Source organism: Poecilia reticulata, linkage group LG13 (genome assembly GCF_000633615.1).
Source record: "Poecilia reticulata strain Guanapo linkage group LG13, Guppy_female_1.0+MT, whole genome shotgun sequence".
NCBI lineage: Eukaryota > Metazoa > Chordata > Actinopteri > Cyprinodontiformes > Poeciliidae > Poecilia > Poecilia reticulata.
Window position 1 is genome coordinate 12,066,719 of NC_024343.1, and position 17,786 is coordinate 12,084,504.

A 17,786-nucleotide genomic window follows, 5' to 3' on the forward strand; every position below is an offset into this window, starting at 1 on the left:
CTTGACAAATAAACGTCAGACCTATGTGTACTTTAATTTAAAACAGTGACGACATTTTTCAGTTTTAATTCAATCTAGCATTTTTCCACATAAGGTCTATATTGTTTTTGGGGTTTTTTTTAATGAAAAATTTATTATTTTTCACCAATTATAAGAACAGAACCAAAGCACACAAACCAAGCAGTTGCCTTGTCCAAAGTCGGTCCTCAAGGGCCGACATCCTGCATGTTTTAGTTCTCTCCCTGGTTTAACGCACCTGCATCAAATGATGGCTCGTCAGAAGGCCTAAGAAGAACATTGACATGCTGAAAAGGTTGTTACTACCACCAGGGAAGGAACAAAAAGACGCAGGATGCCGGCCCTCGAGGACCGACTTTGGGAACCACTGCTGTAGAACTTCACAGTAGGAGGAAGTTTATTTTTTACTAAAGTCATACTGAAGTGTCCTGTGTTTTGTTTTTCAGTTTATTGTTGTGTTCTGTTTTTTGCACATTTATTTCTATTAGGTCGTTGTCAGGTCTCTACCCCTTGGTTTGAAGTTTCTTTTTCAGCTTCCTTTGTGTTTATTATTCACCTTCCCTCAGCCTTCCTCTTTGCTCTCTTCTACTGCAGATCTCCTGATTAACTCAAAATGAGTTCTCCATTCTTTCCTGTGCATATAAACTCACTGGCTTCCATTATTCTTTGCTGATTCCTCCTGTTACTCTGTCCTCTGTTTTCTGTATTATCATTAAATCCTTCACCACGCTCATTCCAAGTTCATGACTGCATTTTGGTTTTTCTCACAACCCAGAAAACATGATTGCCAAACATAAAATGTGTTTTTCATCTACTTTATATCAACTTAACTGCTGCAGTGATTTTAGACCTTTTTGCACAATGTTTCTAAATTTATTAATGCACATTTAGAAAGCGTGAAAGTTTTTTATTTTTTTATTTTATTTTTTTTAAACGAAAGACATGATTCGGGCAGAAAATGATGACCCTGAATGGTTGATGATTCCCCATTTAAAACAGATTGCAATGCATTCTGTATTCTGATCCCTTTCTATCAGGCCCAGCATTATCCATAACCCTGTTGCCAGTTTATCACTGTTCCTTCCTTGGATCACTTTCGATAGATATTGACCATGCAGACTGGAAACACCCAATAAGAGCTGGAGTTATGATCTTGCTCTGGAGCAGCAATCCCAAATTTGCCCCCTTGTCATTTTTTCCTGCTTCTACCACATCAGTTTAAAAGTTTGATACATTGGACCTCCTGTCCAATGTATCAAACCCATCAACTGATGAAGAGATAATCAGGGCTCATTACGCTTTTCTAACAAGTGTATGCTACTCCTCAACAGTTTCTCAATAAGATTAGGATCTGGGGGATTTCTTTGTTAGTTATCACGTTTACCTTGTGCTTCATCATGCTGGAAGAATACTGTTCATTATTGTGTCAGTCCTGAATCTTTGGGCACAGCTGCTCTTGGAAGATGTTTTATTCATGGGACTGATTTTATGCAAAATTGTGAATCCACTTTCTTAGGATGACACAAGTTCCTTCACTGTCTTCTTCTCCTTAATTTCACATTTCACAAACCGTTTGAAGGGGCTTTAATCCAAGAAAATAACCATTTTGGTCTAATCGTGCTACTTACTGCAGAATGTCACTCTGTACTTGATGTTTTTCTTGGAGAGAAGTGGCTCATTTGCTAACCCTCTTTAACACCGGCAGCAGCATTAAAGAGTCTCTAGCTTACTGTGCTTGCAGAAACACTCAAGCCAGCCTGCCGCCATTCCTAAACAAGCTCTACTCTGGTGGTAGCACAGTAATTCCTAAATTGTATTGTTTTAGAACGTAATCCTGACATTTAAATCATTTTTCTCAGAGTAACTGAACCTCTCTCTGTAATGTTCTTGATTCAATAAACAGTTTTCTTTTTGTGCAGTCTTACCATAATTAGCTCACTTACCTGTGATGCTCTTTCAATGCAAAGTGCTGATGGCAATATGTGTGTCCTTGGAGGTAGACCTAAATCTTCTTCTTGGAGATTACAAGAGATTGTTCTCACATCTGCTACTTCAATTAAACTTCAGCTTTTACATTTTTCTGCAATATGAAAATGCACAATGGATAATCACAAGGACTCAACAACAAGTCATAACATGGGTACAAAGCAGATAAAAATACAATTTAAAAGGCTTTTTAAACCCCAATGAGAGTAAAAAATATACTTGACACAAATAGACTAAGCAACAAATTAAACATTTTTTAAGTTTAGCAACATAATAGTCTAAGTGATTAAAGTACCAGCAAATACCAGCCATAAAACACAGCTCCTTTAATGTAGCAGATGTTTACTTCCTGTCTTTTCATTATTCTTTCCATTATGCTATACTTTATCCACTGGATAATGACTACCTTCTCTGAGTTACATGTTATATTGTATATATCTGCCTTCTCCTGACTGATACATTTGATCAATGAGATCCATCTGACAGTCGTCTGACATCTTAAGTAAATGTGTCCAATTCTTTTAAAATATGTAGATTTGTGTGTTTTATTACACTCCACCAGAAAAAAGGGGGAGAGTTCAGTTACTTTTTCTATCCTGTGTGTGTGTGTGTTGTACAAGATATGAATTAAGTTAAAAGTAGAAATAGGTCTAAAGTTATTTGTCTTGGTCTTACTTTTATAAAACTAAACCATGGAATTTTTACAGCAGTGTGGAAATGTTTTCTATTTTCACTTGGACATCAATGTAATAGTGCAACATGATCCAACTGGATCCACAAAGATGCCTTTGCGATGGCTAGTACCATCAGCATGCAACTTCAGGCACTCATGTAGACCTTTATGTTAGAGTTACGTTGTGAAGCATTTCTGTACAAACACACACCAACCACCAAAGCACCTTTCACTAGATTTATTTCAAGAAAGAAAGACAGAAAAAAAATAAAACAAACCAAAATGTTATACGTTTTCTTTCGTCTTGAAAAGAATCAGATCAACAGTACTCAGAGCCCACCAAACAAATCTTTAAAGATGATCAAATTCACCTTTCAGCTTAAGCACTATTCATACAAGTAGTGTGAATTTTTAGTCGTGGTAGAATATTTTGTTTATATCCTAAGTACACATATATGTTTCTCTAATCTTCAGCTTAGATTTTGGGGCTTGGGTTTGCTCAAAAATGGCTTCGACAAACTAAAAAAAAAAAAAAAAAAATCAGGTAGCAAACACTATAAATACATTACAGAATTAAAACACAGTACTTCCCATTGTAATGATGACAATCAAAACATTTGTGTTTTTAAACTTTATTATTTACAGCAAATACATATATATATATATATATATATATATATATGTATTCTTGCCACTTTTAGCAAATACGTCACAGGTGATCATTACAATGTTATCACATCACAGGTTTAAGTCCTGCTGTTCCTGCTGTGATGAGAGGAAATACAGTAGATTGGCTTTATGCTTCCTGGACAAGCTGACATGATGAAGCGCTGTCACCAACAGCCTTCTGACATCAAGCTATTCCTTAAGCCACGTCTGGCTTTCATCTTGCAGCTGGGCCAGGAAGTGGAAAGTGTTTGCTTGGCACATTTAGCCCTGACTCTCTAAGACGAACATTAACAGACAAACACAGACTCATAGAAAACTGTCAAAGGTCTGAACTCTGAAAAGCATTTGTAGCGGGGAAAAAAAAGTCCCATTTCATTTACTTTTTTTCATGGAAACAATGTGACTTAACATTTAAAAAGCCTTTGGCAACTCAGACCTAAAGCAATAATATAACAAGAGGCATAGGTATTTAGCAAATCCTATTTAAGTACGTAAGTATCTGTGCATTGTCACAGAAACAGAGGCTTCATATTGCACAGAAAAAAAGCAAGGGCATATGAAGCAAATGATAGGACAAATGAGAAAAATGATAGACCAAGAAGCGACTTTTTAACACACCTTGATGCCTTTTTAAAGTGAGTTTACAAAGCAGAGGAAGGGCAGATTCAACCCCTTCATTCAGCACTGTTCAGGTATATCCAAAGAAACCAAAATGTTTCCTGCAAATACCCTTTGTGGGATTCTTCATATAGAAAGAAAAATCTCATATTTCAATCTGATAATTTTGTTGACATTTACTGCACTCTGATTCTTATGCAAAATAAGAAAACCCCCAGTAACTAGAATCCCTTACAAAAAGCATTCATACCTGTTGAACCTTTTCACAATTAATCATGTAATAAATACAGACCAAATTGGATTTCAATGGGATTTCTTGTGATATAGCAACACAAAGTAGTGCAAAACTATGAAGTGGAAGTGAAATGATATTTTCCCCATCTAATAAAAATTTTATCTAAAAAAAATTTAAAATGCATTTGCGTTTAGCACTGATATCCCTAAATAAATCCTTGTACAAATTATAACCCCCAGAATTAATCTATTTAGTAAGTTTAAATTGTGTCCAATTTAAATTGAACATAAATCCAGCTGTTTTGTGAAGGCTTGAGAGGTTTGTAAGAGAATATTAATCAATAAGCAGCATCATTGCAGCCAAGGAACACAGCAGAAAAAAGTCTGAGACCAAACTTAAAAATTACTTTTCAATATGACTGAATTTAACCTATTTTGCAGGTTTGTGGAGGTAGCGGACACATAAAAAGACTTTGTGTTGGTCTATCACATAAAATCCATTAAAATACGCTGAAGTTTGTGGTTGTAACATGACAGTATGTGAATACTTTTTCAAGGTCTTGTCATGCATAGCACACCAACACACGACCCTGCACTTTATAAGCTGTCCTATCCTAACTCGAAAGCATATCCTTGTCATTGTAGTTAATGTGAAAGTAAGTATGGCATGTTGTGACACTAAACCCCATTTCTCTGAAGTTTTAGTTTTTATTTTTTTATGATGCACAAGTCTGGAAAACACACCCTATTTGACGTTTTCTATCATGGCTACATCTCTTGTTGATTCTTTTTTTTCTTTATGTTGTTTCCTACGTAATAATGCTTTCATGTACGATGCACAGACAGGCAGGAATAGAAAAGAAGTGAAAAGATGCAACGTTTGAGGTCTTTAAACAAGTGTTTTACAAAATATACATGTTCTCAGTCAACACAGTGTCCATAGGAATATTCAACAAACATACTAAACAGACTTTTTATTCCACTTTTATATATTAAAAGCTCTAATAAAGGCAGCAAAGATACGCAATAAGGCAGATCCATAGGACACACTCAGTGACACACTCTACTTAACACACTCTACTGCACAGTTACACCAACGAATGAGATGGATTGTTTAAAGGGCTTCTCTTTTTTTGTCTTCAAATGGTTAGTTAAAGGAAAAAAATACAAAAATGCAAAAAAGGCAATTAAATAATTTGGATTATGAAAATAAACAGTACTGTAGTAAATATTTGTCCCAGATTTTTTTTTCTGTTTTTGCATTTTCTTTTTGAAACTAAATGTTTCAGAGCATCAAATAACCTTTAATATCAGACAAAGATAGAGCAGTCTTCAAATTATAATTTCACTTATTGGGAAAAAATCTATCCAAACTAATCTGGTGCTGCATGAAAACCTAATCTAGCCCCTCCCTTGTTAATTTAAGAATTATCTGAGACAACCTATTTTTTTTTTTTTTTGGTTCAGTTTCATTAAGTACAACCTCATTATTGTCAGACCCATAGAATCAGAAATTACTTAGAATAGAATCTGTCTGGCAACATGAAGTAGGCTTAAAAAAGCAACATATTACACTCCAACCAAAAGAAATTCAAGAACAGATGGGAATGTATAATTAACAAGCGTTAATCTGGGAAGGGTTACAAATATATTTGTGAGGACGTGGGACTCCCGTAGGCAGCAATAAAAAATAGAGCAGTGGTTAAACCTTCCTGGAAGAGATTGGTTTATCATAATTAATGCAGAAGCATGTTGATGGTTCATCCAGGACATAAAAAAGGAACCCGGAACATTTAAAGCACTATATCTGCCTCAGTTAAGATCAGTGTTCATGACTGAAATATAAGAAACACAATGGACAAAAATGACATTTTGTATTTCAGCCTGAGGACCTCAACAATTTTCTGTCATTAAATTCAGCTCTGTAGCATAAAATAAGGCTGCAGTCATCAGTTTCTGATCTTTATCTTCAGCTCACTTGACACCAGCAAGTTCACTTTTTACTGACTCAAAAAAAGAAACAAAGGCAAGGTTTTGAAGTGGCCTAATCCAATCCTGCACGCAAAGTTCTTATAGATGGTGTGACATGACCTAAAACAGGAAAATCATGGCACAAATCTCTTCAATGTGGCTAAATTAAAACAGTTCAGAAAATAACAGTGGGACAAAATTTCTCCACAACATTGTAAAAAACTCATTGCTTGTCTTTGCAATGACTGATGGCATCTGTTGAAGCCAGTCATTAGATGTAGGGCGTAAGCACTTTATATATATATATTTTTACATAGGTCAAAGTTAATTTGGATTTAATTATTGATATAAAGAAAACAAATAAGGATTTCATACTTTACGCTACCCTTGTCTGATATAAAATTTTGTTTGATGATCTAAAACATTTTAATGCAACAGAAAGCACAAACAATAAATGGGGCAAATACTTGTGACTAATGTTCACAAAATGCATGTGTTCATTTATATATATATATATATATATATATATATATATATATTTTAATTTATGGCCTCTGTTGTTATTGATGGGTGATTGTCAAAAATGTCCCTTAAACTCCACTAAAACATAGAAGGAGAGTTTATGTGTTGAAATGAAGGAACAAGAACAAAAAGAGGTCATGAATCTAAACATACTCTGACGAGGTGGATACAAAAATCTGCTATGACTGTGTAAAAATAGAATGCTTTAGTTTCCTACGAATGGGGGAAAATGATCACAGATTGGTTTATAATTGGTAAGGTGTTCGTCCGTCATGCATTCATAAGCAGCAGGTGGGATCTGTGGCAACCGAAATGAACGCACGCCGTAACGGAAAATAGAGCATTTCACCTCATCGTTGCACGCTGGAGTCTTTGCCACAACTACGAATGCTTCCACCTCGTTTGTGCGAATATGTGTCGATTTGTTTTATTTTTTACAATCTTAAGAAGGATCAGTACTGTACGAATGAACGTGTGACATGTAGAAAGATACTCGTCGTCTTTTACGCTCCTCGACTGGTTGACACAAGCGACATCAAGCATCGAATCAGTGACTCAGACGAATCGGTTCAGAGCATCCGTCTGATTCAGTTTTCATCCTGCAAGGCCCACTAAAGCACGCCAGCTGGTTGACATCAGAGACCAGCCTGTCTTTGGCCTCTAGAAAGGTATTCTTCGCCTCTTATTGGACCACAAGAAAACTTCAGGATTAACGCGCTGTCGGAGGCCCCGCTGTTTGTCACTGGCCCTGACCTCCCTCTGTGTCATCCAGACAGCCATTCAGGCAGTGGTCGTCGCTCCCAAAAGCACCCTGCGACTGAAGCAGCTCGTACTCCTGGTCCAGGAAGTCCAGGCTGTTGTTGCTGGGCAACCCGCGGATGGTGAACTTATGGGAGACTTTGGTCCACTGCTCGCGATTCGCTGCCACCCGCTCGTACAGCTCAGTGGCCCCGGGGAACAGTTCGGACAGTAGTCTGCAAGGAGAGCGGGAGGAGGAAAATTAGCTCCGTTAGAGATGCTGTCTGTTTTTGAAGTCACTTTCTGTCAAGACAAAACTTTTTATTTACATCTAAACTGTGATCTTAAATTTGTGCACCAGGTGAAACACTGACCAATGAAAAAACCCCAAAAAACTCACTGTCATAGTTCATCACAGAAATAGAAATGATTAATAGCCTAAAATCTGATCTCCATTCAATCTATTTGTGAGCAAAGTTGGAGGAATTAAACATCTAATGTGTTCCTCCTTATTGTTAAGCACTTATTTCAACCTGTAGGAACAATGTTTGTCTATCTTATTTCAAACAGAACACAATTAAAGCTTGTTCAACTCATGAGTTTTAGAACAAAACAAAGGAACTAAAAAAAAAAAAAAGCTAAATATGTTATAATGTTGGAAGTTAAGTGTGTTTATAAATCAATGCAAATGTAACATTTTTACTTGTAAATGTAAAAGTTTTCTGAGCATGCAGAGACGTTTTTGAAAAAAACAAACAGTGTGGTGTGTAGGACAATTTTCTGGGTGGAACCTCAAACTTAAACTTTTAACGTGTCTGCATTGAAACCTGCTGACTTTGAAGAACAGTTAACTCTTAAATCTTCTCTTTTTATTAAAGAATTTGTTGCACAAATTACACAAAAAAGAAAAGAAAATCTCTTAATTTTGTATTCTGGGGGTAAAAAGCTGTATTATCTTATTTCCAGGAGGCATGTTCTTAAATTTTCCTCAACAGTACTGCAGTAACATTAACATTTTTACCCCTAACTTAATCTGTTTTTCCTTCCTCTGGTCTCCTGTGGGAAATATGTGACTTAGCTGCTAAAAGCTTCTGTATTTTTCACAAGCCAGTCATGAAATTTGAAGAGCACTGAAAACAGCGTTTGGAAAAGAAATTTGGATTATAAATAAATAAAAACAAATTAATAAAAAAAAAATCTAAAACTCCGCAAGTAACTTTAGATGTTTTTAAACAATTTCTGTCAGCAAAATCTAAAGCTAAAATCCCCTGTGAAATTGGACACGAGATGATGTAAAGTAGAGCAAAGTGTCTTGAGGGAGTTGGTTTTGTACACACTTGTAGATGGGCATGGCGATATGCTCCATGAAGCTGATCTGTAGTTCTGGGATATACGCTTTCTCTCTGTCCATCATCTCACTTGGTCTGTTCCCCATGGCTTTCTCCTGCACATACGCAACGAGCGCACAGTACACAGATATGAGTAATGAGCTCAATAATCTGGATAAGGACGCAAAGTTCAGCCACGTGCTGCAGCAGAAAGCGTTTGGCTGCTGAGACATACCAGATCTCCTTGAGAGAAGAACTCTTTGTAAATCAGCTCCTGCAGACAGACAGAGGCAATACAAATATCACTGCACACATGGTTTCATGTTTCCAGAAGGGTGACAGTGATGAAATTCAGTCTGGATTTGTGTCAAGGGTTTAAAAATGCAAATATGAAAGCATGTACTTGTATTGTAGCTTAAAAGTGATCAAATGCATGTTGAATACATGCTTGATGATATTGTTTTACACCAGGCTGCTGTCCCACAAGCTTGATATATACATTTTTTCATTTTGCTAATACAACACCTGCTGTTCCCCTTTATTACAAGTGATGCCTGTACCCACTGCGACTGAAACAAGCCAGATATTGTACAGTAATCTCTCCTGAATAAAAGAGGTGCATGTTTTTTTTGTTTTGTTTTGTTTCGGGATCAAGGATTACTCTGCATCTGATTTAGGCGTTAGGTGTTTGGAAATTGAGGTTAGGATTTAGGGCAAGGTTTACAGGGGTTTTGTAAAAGGGGGGCAGGTCAAGATTAAAAACCTAATCCAAAAAAAATGGAGTGTGATTGCACAGAAGAGCGTATAATGGAGTTTAAAGGTTATTTACATTTGTGGTATGTCTCCAAATATTTGCTGTTCAGCCATTGGTTTGTGAAAAACTTTATAATCGTACTAATAAGAAACAATAAAATGTCTGCAGAAGTTCTGTGTAGTGGGATGTATAGCCACTAGCGTAGGCTATTAACCGACCGCAATCTTGCGTGTTGTTTTCCAATCCTTGGTTTGGTCTGACAGATCACAGGAAGTCATCAGCAGGCACAACAGCAAGGAGTGATGGGTGCGACTCTTTGTATTGTATCCATCTAAAAGACACACAGACACAATTCATTGGTTTCACATCAATTCAGTTCGACATCAGAAACACCATATTTTAGAGCCAAAAATCTTTGAAGCTCTAATCATCATCCCTTCAATTGTTTTACGAGGGAGATAATTCACTTTAAAAAGTCACTTTTCCGATCCTTCCTAAAAGTAGAAAGGTACTACGATTTATGAATGACGATTTGTTGTCTGAAACAATGTTGCCTTGGAACACATTTTCTACCGGCTTTATTAGTACAGCGTAGTTTAAACCCTCAAGACTAAAACACAGACTAATTATGCATATACTCTCAGCTCCTTCTGTTTACTGCTGTTTTGTTTTACAGAACCACTTCATGATTTTCTAATATATTCTGGTGACACAGATACAGTATTAAGAGAAATTTAAGCAGTGCTAGAACCAGGGCAGAAACCACTGCATCTACCTGAATCCTTCAAGAATTGCTTGTTTTTTTTAAATATATATATTTTTTGTCACAAACGGTCATTTACCACTGCTGTGGATTACAAAAAGTCACAGAGGACTTTTCCACCCTTGGTTGGAGTGCTGGTTTGTTAAATAGTCAAGTTACTGAAGTAAGACTATGTTTCTCCTGATTTCCTCCCCATCTGTTGACAATTCGCCACATAAATCTTCACATTATAAACTCAAATTTTAGCTTCTTTTGTTACCTTTTTGTTTGTGTTCTGCATTATCGATGGAGTTTGGTGTTGGACACATAAAACCATCGACGTCCGGCAAATTGCGAGTTCATTATTTAATGACAAAAAATACATATTTTAGTCTGTCAAATGCCCTGCGACTTGTCCAGGGTGACCCCACCTCTTGCCCAGAATGTTAGCTTGAGATAGGCACCAGCAACCCTCCCAACCCCACTAAGGGACAAGGGTGTACAGAAAATGGATAGATGGATGGATAGTCTCTCAAACTCGCCAATCCTATGCAATTTGTTTAATCTGTTTCTGTCCAAAATTCACAGACTCTGCAGTGCAGAGGAATTTCTCACTCATTTAGAGGTTTTGTGTATCCCTGGATCCTTTTAGCAGCTTAAGCTGAATTCACTGCAGAGGCATCCACTCAGGATAACTCATAATTGGTTGCATTCAGGCGTAACTAACCTCTGGCCCAGACGTTACACCCAATTAAGTCACACGAGAGTGTAAGCAACTGTGGACGATTATTAAGAATGCCGAGGCTGAACGCTGCAAGCTTCACCATAAATCTTTAGAATATTAGTTAGTTATTATAAAACCTCAAGCAGAACCTTGTTTTTTATCCAGTGCTGCCGTATCTAGCAAAAGTATCTAAACCTTGAACTTTTCCACCACAGATTTCATTGCTGTGCTCCTTGGTTTTCATAATGATGTTCACTAATTAATATTCTGAACAAATGGATTTATACTGACATTAAATTACACACAGACTGACTGTATTTACTGTCTTTTTACTAATTAGGTGACTTTTGAAGTCATTTGGTTGCACTGGATTTTATTTAGGGGTATTAGGAGTAAAAGGAGCTGAATATATATTTTTTATCATTTCTTTTTTCCACTTCATATTTTTGCACTAATATGTTGGATTATCAAATAACATTCATGCTTAACTACTGACACATACCATCAGCCATCCTCTGCAAGTCCTTAAAAATTCGAAGGTGATGAGCCAGGTCTGTAGCCAGAATGATGTCTCTTATCAGATCCAGCATCCTCTGGTAATCCTACAAATATAGAAATAACACCAGAAGTTTGCAGAAAAATAATAATAAAAAAAGTTTAGAGAGCTACTGAAATTGATGCAAATGTTGTATTTCACCTTCCTGGAGAATTTCTCAAAGATGTTGCAGCCTTGTGTGTTGAGAATAGCAATTGCCTGGGCAAAGTGGTGTCTCTGTCACAGCAAACAGAGTATGAAGAAAGCAGTTGTAATATTGCTGAGTCATGTTTTGCAGGCAAAAGGCAAAACAAATTTTGATGGATCTTATTTTCTTCCTTCAAATATATCTTTTTTTTTGTTCTGGCCACTAGATGTCGCAGTAGCACACAATATATTAGCAGGTCGAAGGCAATTTATTCAAAATAAAGCAAAAAAATAAAAAAATAAAAAATACAGATTTGCATTTCAGATTGTGAAATAAAGAAATTGAGGATTTAAAAAAGAAATTTCCGAGCTTGAGTCACCTCCATTACAGATCCCTCGGAGCTGTAGAGAGCAGCCAGGACTGATTGCTGAAAGTCAAACAGAGACAAAAATGAGACCCTTCAGCAGCATCCACAAACAGTGAAAACGACATCCTCGGGCTAACTGCAGCAGCGTTTTCTTTGAAATGGCTTGTATCAGCTGTGCTTGGAAACTAAAAAGCGCACAGGGATGCTGATAGATTGTTGATTTGAAGTATGCCCTTTGTTGCACCATGTTTCTGCCTGTGTGTTTGAGTCATTTAGCGCTGCGGGACTATGTATGATTAAAGTGAACCAGAGCAAAAGGCTGCTCATCGCAGAGACATCTTAGCATCACACCGGGTGTTTTTAATCCCGTCACAGGTGATGGGATAAAATCCACACTCTGGCTGATTATTTTGCATTATTGTACCTATTCAATATCACTTCCGTATAAAAAAAGAAATTCACTAGAAATTCTAGTGGATATTCTCACCGAGGCCACTTGGAAAGAATTGTTGGTGCCGCGATGGTCCAGATCGTGGCACATGCAGGAAACAAAGAGAGCCAAAATCTCTATATCCCTGCATAAAAACAGGAAAAGTAGAATCATTTTCATTTCAACACAGCACACATTGAATTATTAAGTATTCAGGAGATGGGTGCTCACTCGAGGTAGTTGGACAACCCTAGGTTTTTGTAGAGCAGGTAGCAGAAGTGTGAGACGGAGAAGGCATGCATCCAGTTGTGGTATGGAGGGTCCCTATAGCCTTTCTTCACCATCAGACAGAACCTGTCGCCAAGGCAGCGGTTTAATTATACTTGCCATCACATCATGTGACACTGGGACATGTGCTATAAAAAGGACCACATCATTTCCCCACTTATTTTTTTTATTTGCAGCATGTAATTTGGTTTTGAACATCATGACCCGGTTTGATAAGTGCACCTCTTTCCTTGAGCTGAAAGAGCAGAAGGGGAATTAATAAAAATGTGGCTGTATTACAGCTCAGCTGCAGTGCTGATTACATAGCACCAGAGGCTCTTTATCACAACTTATGTGAAAACTGAAGTCTGATATAAATCTCAGTGACTTTACTCTCAAGGGATTAAAATCTTGTTTCCATAATTTTTTTTGGTTTTCAGTCTGATCTTTAAGCATAACTTTTGGGCATTAACAGGCTACAATAAAAAAAATATCAAAATTGTTCAGGCTATATTTCACTAAATGTAACATCTATCTCACCTGTTACCTTTACTGATACACTGAAAGAATATGCTTAATCTGATCCTTTGTGCAATTAGAATACTGTAAATAAATATGGCTGCTGCTTTTAGTAGGAATATAAGGGATCTAAATGCACATTTATTGTAGTGCAAAGCATCAACTCTAAATTGATGCTTTGTATTTGAAGCCAGTTGCTGTACACTTGTATTTTTAGCTTATTGTCCTCACAATTGGGGTAATACAGTCATTTTTGAAGAATGTGGAGAGAAACATCAAAGTAGGCTGGTTACTGAAGAAAAAAAAAGCCACACTCTCATATGCATAACTTGGAATGATGTAAGTGTCTAACCTGGCGAGAGTGTGCAGGTCAATCTTGTACGTGTTGATGAAACCCATATCTTCAAACATGCTGAGGACGCCCTGCAGACACGCACACACATGGAGCAGAATATATTACTCATTCTTCTGGTTTGTCTTCTGATTGTCATTTTTTTTCTTTCACCCCACACCCTCTTCCTCTTTTTCTCACATGAGGTGTCGTGTCATCAGGAAGGGAACGGGGAGTGTAGGTGAACTCGGCGAAACACGAATGAATCTCCTTCACGGGTTCGATTCCGGTCACAAGCAGCTTAGTCACCTCCTCCTCTGACACCTGCAGCACGTGCAAGAAGCATTTTACAAAATGGGGAGCATTATCTGAGGAAAGACATGCTTAGTGTCGTGGGTAAATGTGAGGTTACCTTCATGTGGTACATCATCATTTCATTGGCAAGCGTGTTCCTGAACTGAGCTTCATGGACTTTCTTGTAGAGCAGAGACTAAAAAACATGCGAATCACAAACAAAAATAACAATGTTGGTTTCTCATTATGGAGATAAATCATCTTTGTAAATAAACAATGCTCATTATGGTGTTGCTTTAATTCATTTTTACTTTCCTATGATATAAGATACGGCTGAACATAACAGATTAAAGCTCACATATCAGTTGTGGATAGCCTGTTAAAGTACAGGCATTGGTTAACATTGTATTTGGCAATCTTCAGATGATTAAGTGTCCTTGAAAGCCGTTGTTTTCCCAATTACTTGTCTTTATAGTTTGCAGATATTCTAGTGAATACCTGCAGTTACTGAAAGGTCACATTCTACAAGTGCTGATTAATAACACAGTGAAACGGAAATGTTGAATAAAATATTTCTGAGATGTAATTTGATTGTAATAAGGATCTATTTTTTTTCCTCTTCCTTCAAGCTCCACTCTGCTTTCTCATTTGTAATACAATAATACAGGCTTCTCTTTTTTTATCCTCTAATCATACATTTCTTTCTTTCTTTCCTTTCTCTGTTTTGTTCTTCTTGTTTGATTCAATGTTTACATTTTTCTCTTCTTTCTTTCTGTTCCCTTTTTTTTCTCTCCCTCCTTTCCTTTTGTTTATGTTGGACCTCCTGCCATAAATAACTGACTACAGGAGACCGGTGTGGGGACTGTTTATCCCACAATGCAGTGAATTAACATACTTTCAATTTCAACAGGAAGAGGAGTTTTACCATGTGAAAAACTAATATCTGGTTACAAAACAGAGCTGCTGAAAGAAGCTCACCCACTTGAGAAACAAGTGGCGCACTTGTTTCTTAAAGGAGAAACAAGTGCACACCTTCTCTCGTTGGCAGAGAGAAGATCTGTTTTTTACTCTGAAGCTCCAGATCCAAAAATATATAGGTGACTGTATTTGCCCAGCTGTTTGAATACACTTTGATTCTAGTTTTATTCAGAATTCTGCAGAAGAAAGCGTGTAATTTACAGGTTCCCCAAGATTATTGCTTATAGCCGACGCTGGGTGCTAGTCCAGTCTGATGACCATTTGAGAACTGAGAGACGCAGCTTCACCGAATCTGGCGAGCCAAACACTGCTGATGCAATGCTGACCAGAGCTAAAGCTGCCCATGTTCAAGCTAACATGTGCTACCCAACAACACCCTGCAAGTTGTTGGTAAAACTAATTAAGCAACAAGTCTCTGAAAAGGTTACTGATTTCTAATTGAGTGAAAAGCTACCTATCTACATTGCTTCCTTATGTCTTTTTAGTTTAGTTCTTTCCTTCCTTCTTTCCTTGATACCTTTCCTTTCTATTTTTACTTCCTTCTTTCTGTTCATCATTCTTTTATACTTATAAGGAAAGTAAAACGCATCTTTCTCCTGATTTCTAAATTACACTCTGAGAGTCTCCAAACAGGATATATCCCATATTAACATAAAAGCGTTCTGGTTATTGGTGAAGCCAAACAGCACAGTCATATTTTTTTTAACATCATTAAGGATATAAACGTCATTGTTGGGAGGCTCAACCTTCTCTCCAGCAGAATGTTTGTTGTTAGCTTTGAAGCTGTCGCACAAACTGTTTTTAAAGTGCACAGCGGAGCTCTGTCACTACCATTAGACAGGATCTGCTTGAATTTCCTGCGAGACGTTCCTTCCCTCCGCTCTGAACGCGCGCTTTGCTCCTGCTGAACTGATCTCATTTTCCCAGGCACGCTCAGTCTTTCTGACCACATTAGCAACAGCTCCAGCGCAAGTGCAAGTGCAGAGCCACTCCTAATAATGGATAACCAGTACATTTCTACTTTTTAACCCACTGTAAGGTCAGAAAACCAACATATTTCATTTCTCGGGATGAATTAGTCATGAGGATGTTGCTCACTGTTCGTCCTGCTGAATTCATTTTCTATATGCTACCACTTCTTTCTGAAAGAATTGATTTACTTCGTATTTTAAAAAAAAAAATCCTCTAAGAGATTCATTTTAGTCTATCCACCACAAAGACATTCACAAGACTAAAAAAAGATTTAAAGGTGACTGTGAGTGGGAGAAAAGTCTTACGTGGGCAATGCTGATTCCACAGTAGATGGAGAAAGCTGTGGCCAGATCTTCATCAAAGCGGTTGAACCATGGCCCGTTCATTTTATTCACCAACTCCGCTACACCAATCACCTCTAGGAGACGGAGAATTTCAGAAAGAGGAGGCAAGAGAAAGGAGAGGAGATGGTGGGAGGAAAAGATTAGGGGAGAAAGACGAAGGAAAGAAGATGATGAAGAAAAATGGGAAGGAAAAGATGCAAGGATGAATAAAAATTATGGGGCAAAGAAAGCAACAGTTAGATGTGCAGAACAAAAGTGGAGTTGAGCAGCTCTGCTAACTCAGATTAATTTCACACTGTAGTTGATCCTAATTGCAAAGAAAAAGACCCAAATTTAAACCATCCAGCTGAGCTCCAGACACTTTTCCATATAGAGACAAGCGGCACTGAATGCAAAGTTGCTCTGCCCAGAAACAGTTTAGGCAGCACTGTCAACATGAAGCGGAGATTTCTGAAATAACTCACTGAAGAGGGTTTGGAGTGCACTTTGAGCACTCTAACATTTAGGCACAAGGATGTGATGTAACTGCTCTTTGTGCTATTCTGAACAATCACCTGGGTGAAAATGTGGTTTCACTTTTTCAGACAAAAGAGGAGCAGAGGGTAGTTAACTCAAGGCAAAAGTGCAGGAAAAACACAAAATTTGCTATTGAAATACTATTCAATAGCTTTAGTTGCCATGGTAAATGACTGAATGCTACAAAGACTTCATAAAGTAGCAAATATGGCTCTGCTTCTCTACAAAGTACTGAATACGAAGAATGAGCTTTGTTTTTATGTCTCCGGAGCACCTAAATGTGTAAAATACATATAAATGAACATACATAAATGTCTCCATTAAGACCTCTTTTAATTACAATGCATAAAAAAGCCACCTAAAACATTATTTCCCACATTTCCTCCCCTTATTTAGAATTTTTCTGCACCTTCAGTGCAAAAAACCCCAAAATGCATGACTTTCTTTATAGCTAAAAATATCTATTAAATTATTAGTTCCTGTATTTCTATTTTCTTTTAGTAATTCCTTCATTTGAAAGCTTGAATTGTAACCATCTGCGGCTTCACTTCTTTTCCAGCGCCATTAATATATTACCCCTGCAGTGTTACTGAATGGTGTCCTTTTTACCTGCAGTAATGTATGGAAATGTGTCACCTCATTCTTACCGTTGTTTTCGTCTTTGATGGGGAAGCAGAGAATGTTGCGAGTCCTGAAGCCGGTGCTGTCGTCCACGCCGCGGTAGAAGAGAGGGTGGGAGTAGGCATCCTTAATGTTCAAAATCTGACCGGTGGTTGCAACATGGCCTGCGATGCCTTGATCGGCTGGGATACGAAACTCATTCTGCATTCAGACACAAACACAGAAGACATTTACCTAATAAAAATATCTGTGACAGTGAGTAAGCAGTTGACAAGCAGCTCGGTCTCCCAACTAGTGGGCTAAGTTTTTCACATGCCAACTTTCTAAAAAATGCACAAAATGCCCCAGTTTCTTCCTTTCTGTGTAGTTGATTCTGCAAACACTGCCGAATCCTTGTGAGACAACTGGGCCAAAAGGAAGATGCTGGATAAGTCACTATGCGGAAAAAGTACATTTAAAAAAGTCGAATACACACAATGAGACAAGA

The 17,786-nt window shown here is 37.5% G+C and overlaps 1 protein-coding gene across 2 annotated transcripts in view; it reads right to left on the reverse strand.

Moving 5' to 3' along the window:
- Positions 1-2,900: 2,900 nt before the first annotated feature.
- pde2a (phosphodiesterase 2A) overlaps positions 2,901-17,786 on the reverse strand; it is a 199,049-nt gene continuing 184,163 nt past the window's right edge. For both annotated transcript variants that reach the window (XM_008425456.2, XM_008425457.2), the window contains exons 18-31: positions 17,326-17,500; positions 16,124-16,236; positions 13,987-14,064; positions 13,776-13,898; positions 13,596-13,666; positions 12,689-12,811; positions 12,515-12,602; positions 12,040-12,087; positions 11,675-11,749; positions 11,480-11,579; positions 9,730-9,842; positions 8,993-9,031; positions 8,767-8,873; positions 2,901-7,665 (exon numbers count right to left, since the gene is read on the reverse strand). In XM_008425456.2, coding sequence (XP_008423678.1) covers positions 7,431-7,665; positions 8,767-8,873; positions 8,993-9,031; positions 9,730-9,842; positions 11,480-11,579; positions 11,675-11,749; positions 12,040-12,087; positions 12,515-12,602; positions 12,689-12,811; positions 13,596-13,666; positions 13,776-13,898; positions 13,987-14,064; positions 16,124-16,236; positions 17,326-17,500 — 1,488 coding nt within the window. In that variant the 3' untranslated portion in view covers positions 2,901-7,430. The remainder of the gene's footprint in view (positions 7,666-8,766; positions 8,874-8,992; positions 9,032-9,729; positions 9,843-11,479; positions 11,580-11,674; positions 11,750-12,039; positions 12,088-12,514; positions 12,603-12,688; positions 12,812-13,595; positions 13,667-13,775; positions 13,899-13,986; positions 14,065-16,123; positions 16,237-17,325; positions 17,501-17,786) is intronic.